Genomic DNA, 7,500 nt, shown 5'->3' on the forward strand with positions numbered 1-7,500 from the left:
TAAGTGGCGACCTCGCCAGGATACGGCTGTTGTGTTTGTTGCTGTTCTTGGAATTGGTTGTTTGACTGTTTCAGTCGCCAAGCGCGCCTTTGCTGCCTGAGGCCTGGGAGTGAAGCTATTTGGGTGAGGTGCAGAATCATTATATTCCTCTCTTAGACACTATGAAGTGTCATTGTCGGTCGTCGATTGGTAAGTACCGACAGTTATTGTGTTGTAATGAAGTGAAGTGAGAATCTAAGTATTCTCTCGCTTGACACTGACCAGTGTCTTGTCGGCTGTTAGTGGTAACCGCCGACGGTTGTTATTGCAGTTTGATTGCTATGGTGAGAAGCGGAAAACCTTCCCACTCACCTGCACTGTCAAGTGTTTGTTGGTGGTTGACTTATTTTGTGAAATTAGTTTTTGTCAATTGTCCCTTGTGTTGCAAGATTGCTGATTTCGAGAGGCTTGAGTCACAGGCAGAGATCTTGGGTCTCGAAGGCAAGGCCATGACCGATTGGATCTTACACCAGCAAACAATGAACGAGACGAACGCGCTCGCGAACGAGAAGCCAGAAGGGAAGAGCGAGAACGAGAAGCCAGAAGGGAAGAGCGAGAACGATAAGCCAGAATATAATAATAATAATAATAATAATAATAAATTGTTTATTCCATGAAACATGGTTATTCATTTGATCATACACAAGTACAAGTAAAATAAGAAAGCAAATGTAGCTATATCATCAACTTAGCGTAAGGCCATAAATGCTAAAATGATGAGATAAAATCTACGAGAAATGCTATAAAATACTATAAAATAATACCTAAAATAAAGCTAAAACTAAAATAAGACTAGAAACTAAATTAAAATATTGGAGAAATGCTAAAGTATGAAATCTAGCTAGTGTAAAAAAGTAAATATAAATGTGGAGACCTAATTCAACACATTTAACAGTAGATTTCTAAGACTAGATTTGAAACTGTGTAGGCTTCCGGAGGTGGTAATATAGTGAGGGAGCTCATTCCATAACTTGGGCCCACACACCGTAGTGGCCCTGGCACCAGTATCTTAGTTCTTTTTATATACAGGTTATTTCCTTGACTTGTTGTGGTGGTTGTATTATCTCTGACTGTGGGAAGGTTCAGGTACCAGTCTGGGTATAGTCCATTCATTGATTTATACACTGTAGTACACTTCTCTAAATAATATTTGTCTTTCACAGTCAGCCACTCTAGTTCTTTTATGATAGGAATCACGTGGTCATATTTTCTTACACCTCCAGTTACAACTTTAGCAGCAAAGTTCTATAGTTTTTGTATAGTATGAATGAGAGTTTTGTTGGTAGAACCCCAGATACAAATACAATAATTAATGAGGCTAAGCACTAAAACTGTACAGTAACTTTACGAGTGGGTTTGTCAAAGTTCTCACTAACGCTGTTTATAAACATTAATGTTCCCATTATTTTAGTATTTAATTCTGCAATGTGCACATCAAATAACATGTATTTGTCAAAATAGACACCCAAAATTTTTACATGCGTAGTCGGGTATATATGTACTCCATTACAATTTATAGAAATGTCAGGGGGAACATGGGCTAACAGTTGCCTATTTCCAATGAAAATGCATTGCGTTTTTTTGTTATTTAATAATAGACCATTTGTTAGGAAATAAAGTTCTATATTTCGCAATGCATTTTCAGTGTTGGAGATGAGCTCATCAAAATTTTCGACAGTATCAGCTTCGAGGAATTGGGTGTCATCCGCGTATTGTATCAAAGATGTCTCAACTTTCTCATTAAGATCATTGACGTATATAGAAAATAAAATTGGGCCGAGAATTGAGCCTTGTGGAACCCCGTAACGTACGTTTTCTTTCTTATTGTATTATTTAAGCGAACGGATTGTGATCTATCTTGAATATAATTTGTAAACCAAAAATTGTCAATATTAAGCTTAGTGCACTTATTTAATAAATTATCGTAGCTGATACTGTCAAAGGCTTTTGATAGGTCACAAAGTCAATACAGAGATTTTCTTTGAGTCCATATTATCGTAAATTTTATCTAACGACAATAAGAGCAGTTTCTGTAGACAGTCTAGCATGGAACCCGTGCTGCGTATTAGACAAGAGTTTATTAGTTTCCAAATAATGCGAGAGCTGGCTAGCAACTACTTTTTCAAGAATTTTAGAAAGAATGGGTAAAAGAGAAATAGGTCTGTAATTATTAAAATCATTAGTATCACCACTTTTAAAGAGTGGAACTACCACAGCATGTTTCCAAGTAGTAGGAAAGATACCTGTGACAATGGAAGTGTTAACAATGCAAGATAGATAGAATGCGATAACAGACAATGAGTCTTTTACGAAAGTTAAAGGAATACCATCAGAGCCTACTGAGCTTGTGTCTTTAAGTCCCTTTATATTAAGAATTATAGGGTCAGTGTCAACAGGTTGCGGTCTAAAATTATTGTCACCATCAAGGGTATTAGTCATATCATTAAAAAGCATCACATTTTCACCATGGAGCGTCTCTTGAGTTTTTTCATAAGTATTTCTTCCAACATCTGCAAAGTGTTTATTAAAATCGTTAGCTTTAGTAATTTCATTATCAAAGTTGCAATTACTGGCATTGTGTTTAGAATTGGGGATTATTTCTCTTATTGTTTTCCATGTCTTTGCAACATTACCTTTATTTTCATTAAGTTTATTACTGTAGTACTTGTTTTTGCTTTCATCAATGAGTCTTGATTTGCTTCTTCTATCGCTTATACTGATCCTGAAGGGCAGCGTTTTGTCTGTCAAATCTAAGCTTTTTTCGAGTTTCATTTTTAAGTTTTATGATCTCCTGTAGATGATCCGTCGTCCATGGTGCAAATGGTCGTTTAATTTCTTTCGTTACATAGGGAGCACAATCGTCCAAACATTTAATAAAATTAGAAGTAAAAATCTCAACCTGCCTATTGACATCGTCTGTGTATAAAGTTTTATTAAAATGTTCCCTACTTTCAAATATTTTAAAGCAAAAATCTTCTTTCGTTTATTTACCGAGGTGGCGGAAGGTTTTAATCATTGGCAGCCTCTTAGGTTTGTTAACGTCAACAGTTATGCAGACGAGGTCGTGGTCTGCTACCTGCTGCGGGACAACGTCACAGATGAGCACAGAACTAGGCTTATTGGTGATGATAAGGTCTAATAGTGTCGAGGACGTATGGGTAATTCTAGTCGGTTTGTTGACCAACTGCGTTAATTTGCTGGCTTTTATAAGCCTAGACATTTTATTATCCTTATCCAGTAAATTGTCATTAAAATCACCTAAAACATATAATGCCTTATTTTTTAAAACAATCATTTAATAAATGTCTTGTATATAGTTAAAAAGAGGTAACTGGGGCCTTAGGGTGTCTGTAGACACACCCTACAATGATAGATGGTAATTTCCGACATTGTACAGTCACCCATAAGTCCTCAACTCCCTCCTGCCTCGGAGCATTAAAATTAATCACATTAGTCATTAAAATATCCTTCACGTAAATACATACACCACCACCGCGTCCACCATCACGACGGAAAATCTTATAACCTGGTAACTTGACAAAATCATCCGTAGAATTGGAAGCGAGCCACGATTCACTTACACATAGTACATCAGTATTTCTTTCTTCTACTAACAGTCTTATTACATCCATGTTTCCCAACAGTGACTGAGCGTTTACATGTTCAATTTTCAAAAAATTTCCTTTGGTTTCTACAGCGGCTATAACTTCTTTGCCGTTGTCCTATGTTGTGTAATATTGACACAGGCGGCTCTTGTGCCCTAGGCTCCTGCAAATGCCACACGACAGTTTGTGATCGAACCTACAATTTACTTGTACATGATTAAATTCTCCACAATTGTAACATCCAACTTAACCGTTTTGAAGTCTGTTGTTGTGCACTATGTCTCTAAACGCGTCTGTATGTCCTCCATTATCGTATTGGTAACGCTGGGAAACATCTATGGTTGAATAGTGTTCACGTTCCCGGCGTACTGAAAGTGTATGGCTTGGAGGTGAGTTTTCCCCATATCGACCCCTCCTGCCTGAGGGGTGAACAAGGGAACGATTGTGGGCTGTATGGTCACGTGCTGTAGCCGCACCGCTCAGGGCTGCAGCATAGCTGTGGGAGCCACGCTCGCTTCTCCTTTCATTTTCGATAGTCTACTGTTGTCTCATTGTTGTTCTTCCGGGAGCGTAGTGAGATGCGGCAGGTGCAGTTGGTGGGCGATGGGATGCAGGTCTGTGCGAGGTGAACGTAGTACGTTGAGGAGAAGTACTTCGTGCGTAGGAGTTGTAGGTGCGTAAGACAGGCGAATGGGTGGTTGTTGGGTTGGCAGGAATGCCAGCGCTCAGGGAAGGTAGTGGTGGGGCTGGTCTTGTGTTGTCTTGGGCTTGGCCAGTGCTACGCCGCTCATTTGCTTGTATTGTAGATGCATGTGCTTTTCTTTTAATATCCCAATTATCACACAGCTTGAGTTGAGGACAATGTCTGCTGATTGTAGATAATAACTTTATGGCCCCCAGTCTGTTGAGCCAGAAGTTTGAGTTCGTCCCCTTGTCAAAGCGGAGGTCGTCAAGTTCACCGGTTCCAAGTGTAAATATAGGGACGGTATCGATGACTGGTATACCGTTCGTATTGCTCCATGTGGCAAGATGGTCATTGAAGGATCTAATTTTCTCTTGAATTTCCTTCTGCGTAGAGTATAGTGCGACTTGACATACATACACTTTCATTGTGTTGTTTTTCTCCTTCAAATGACTTATGAGAGAACCCAAGTTGTCAAGTATTGTTGCCGATGAGTGTTCTTCAAGTATGTCAGTAGAGCCACAGTGGATGATACATACTGATGGAGATTTATGTAATTTTTCGCTGACCCACCATTTGAGTAGGTCCATGTTGGCACCAGGGATGGTTTTCACGGAGCTGCTGTGATGTAGGTCGGAGTTGTAGATGGAGCGTAAGTTGGAGTTACCGAGGAGGAGGCAGGTGTCAGTGTGTTGGTTTCCTCCGTTATCACACTGGTGATGTTCCAACTCAGTCACACGTTGTTGCAGTTGTTCGATCGTGTTATATGCTGCCTTCACTTCAGTATTTAACAAGTCTATCTCCATCTCTTTTGTTGCCAGTTTCGACTTAATCATCTTAATTTCCCTCGCCATGTGCGTTAAGATTCAGATACTCAGACTCGGCGTTGTCCTCTTGATTGGCCGTGGTGTCCTGCGTAATACTCAGATCCTCAGACTCGGCGTTGTCCTCATGATTGGCCGCGGTGTCCTGCTGGTTTTGGGTGGAGCGTGTCGGTGTAACGTCGCTGTTTGATAAGGGGTGTGACTCCGTATCTCCGGACTCTGGCTGTAGCTTTTCCAATATCATTTCTATTAACTGGTTTTTAGTTGTCCAGATATTTCTAATACCTAGCTCAAGGCATCGTTTCTGTAGATCAGACCTGAAATAGTTTTTATCGAGGAATTCCCTCGTAGGGTGCATTAGAGTTGGCACTGTGTCGGGCGGTGTTGCCAGGTGGGGCGTCGCCACCTGTGCTGCTTGCTGCCTCCCTTTCGATTCTGTAAGTTTTTTGGGTTTTTGTCAGATGTACTAGGGGACACAGTATCTTCATTATTACCTCCCATACTGGTGGTCTATTAGCTGAGGCGTGTTGCGTGTATTATATTCTAGTGTGGATATTGGGTATATATATGGGTTACCCGAGTGGCTAGGTTTGATGTTGGTATCGATGACGTCACTAAAGTACTTAGTGCACATGCGCAGACCGGGAAAATTTTGTCAAGGGAAGGTTTAGACTGTAGCGTCAGTTCTTACAAGCTAAAAAAAACGTTTAAGTCCAGACACTTCACAATTCAAAAACTAAACCAGCACGTTCTTACTGATCTTATGCGCCTTTTATCAGGTCTTGGTGTGTTGGCAGCCAACAGGTCAGTCTAGAGCCACTAAAACATGAGAGCAGGACCCAACCACTGTTTGTTTACACGCACGCCATTTTGAAGAGCGAGAACGAGAAGCCAGAAGGGAAGAGCGAGAACGAGAAGCCAGAAGGGAACAAGAACTTAAACTCGCCGAGCTCGCGGCCAGAAGTAAGAGTACTGAAATAACACCCTCTGATTTCGTCTCCAGGCCTACTTTACCAGCCTACAAGGATGAGGAGGACATCGCTGTGTACCTCGTTTGGTTCGAGAGGGTAGCTAAATTGCTTGAACTGAAGGAAGACTCTTACGCCGGTGGCTGCCTGCTCACCGGGAAAGCTACCGAACTGTACACCTCCCTACTTTTCTCCGTCATTGGTGACTATTAGCAACTGAAACAGGCGCTTCTGACCGGCTTCAACAAGACTCCTGATGGTTATCGAATAGACTTCAGGTCGGCCAACATCCAGGTAGGCCAGAATTACCAATAATTTGCCACTCAACTGAACCGGTACTTTGAATCTTGGCTCGAGTCTTCCGAGATAGCTTCAGAATGGGAAGATTTGAAAGAGTTTATGGTGCTCGATCAGTTTTTATCATCTTAACTGCCTGAACTCCGTCTTTTCATTTAAGAGCGACGCACCACTAGTCTGAGTGAGGCTATCCAGCTAGCCGATAACTGGGCAACAGCCCATAATGCTTACCTCAGGGCCTCCTCCAGTCAACACAGGAAGCCTCCTCAGCGCGCTGATGCATCTCAGAAGCCGCAAGTTCCTCCTACTGGCCGGAAAGCCCCCACCTCTGTCAAGTGTTACAATTGTGGGGAACAAGGATATATTAGACCCAATTGTACCAAGAAGCCTCGATCGTTCAAGGACCTAGCCTCCAGTAGTGGAGCATTTAAGGTAAATTTTTGTCCGCGGACCATAGTGTGCCTCTTTACTCTGTCGGCGGGACTGTCAATGACTCATGGACTTCCACCATCATTAGAGACTCTGGTTGCACTGGTGTGATCCTCTCGGAATAAGTACTGCCTGATGTAGATCCTGCATGGTGCCCAAAGATTAAGGTAGCTGATTATCTTGGGCGTACTGACGAATTTCCCCTGGTGCAATGCTTCCTTCGATGCCCTTACTATTCTGGCTGGGTCAACGCCGCCAGGCACCGCTCAAATTCGCTACCGTACTGGCTGATAACGTTCCTGAAACCGTAGATCTTCCTGCTGCTGAGTTACTTCAGGAAGTTGATGTTAGCCATTATGATGCCCCGTGCCGATCATCCGATAGTCCATCTGTTCCTTCTTCTACCATGTCTTCGCCTGTCAATCCCTCCTCTACCACCCAGGTGTGTGCGGTACAGACACGAGCCAGCCGTCTGAAGAGAGTTAAGAGAGTTCATCCCCTCGTCCTGCCCAGGCTACAGCCTTTGAAGGTGACTCAGCAGGAATTCATACGGCTGCAAGGTTCATGTCCATCGCTAGGAGTCCGAAGCAATTAAAGCTGCGTCAGGCGAAAAAGAGGAAGCGCGGAATGGCTCTACCTACAAATTTGTGTACGAA

The 7,500-nt window shown here is 42.2% G+C and overlaps 1 protein-coding gene across 9 annotated transcripts in view; it reads right to left on the bottom strand.

Annotated features, from left to right (window-relative positions):
* Positions 1-7,500, bottom strand: part of LOC135093632 (ankyrin-1-like) — a 61,636-nt gene that overhangs the window by 37,006 nt on the left and 17,130 nt on the right. For 5 of the 9 annotated variants that reach the window (XM_063993067.1, XM_063993066.1, XM_063993071.1 and 2 more), the window contains one exon: positions 6,647-6,743. The exons of 3 other annotated variants lie outside the window; for them this stretch is intronic. In XM_063993067.1, the coding sequence (XP_063849137.1) occupies positions 6,647-6,743 (97 nt within the window). Of the gene's footprint in view, positions 1-6,646 lie in introns of all 9 variants that reach the window. One more of the 9 variants, XM_063993070.1, reaches the window with a different exon arrangement.

The sequence above is a fragment of the Scylla paramamosain genome, chromosome 43, assembly GCF_035594125.1.
Source record: "Scylla paramamosain isolate STU-SP2022 chromosome 43, ASM3559412v1, whole genome shotgun sequence".
Taxonomy (NCBI): domain Eukaryota; kingdom Metazoa; phylum Arthropoda; class Malacostraca; order Decapoda; family Portunidae; genus Scylla; species Scylla paramamosain.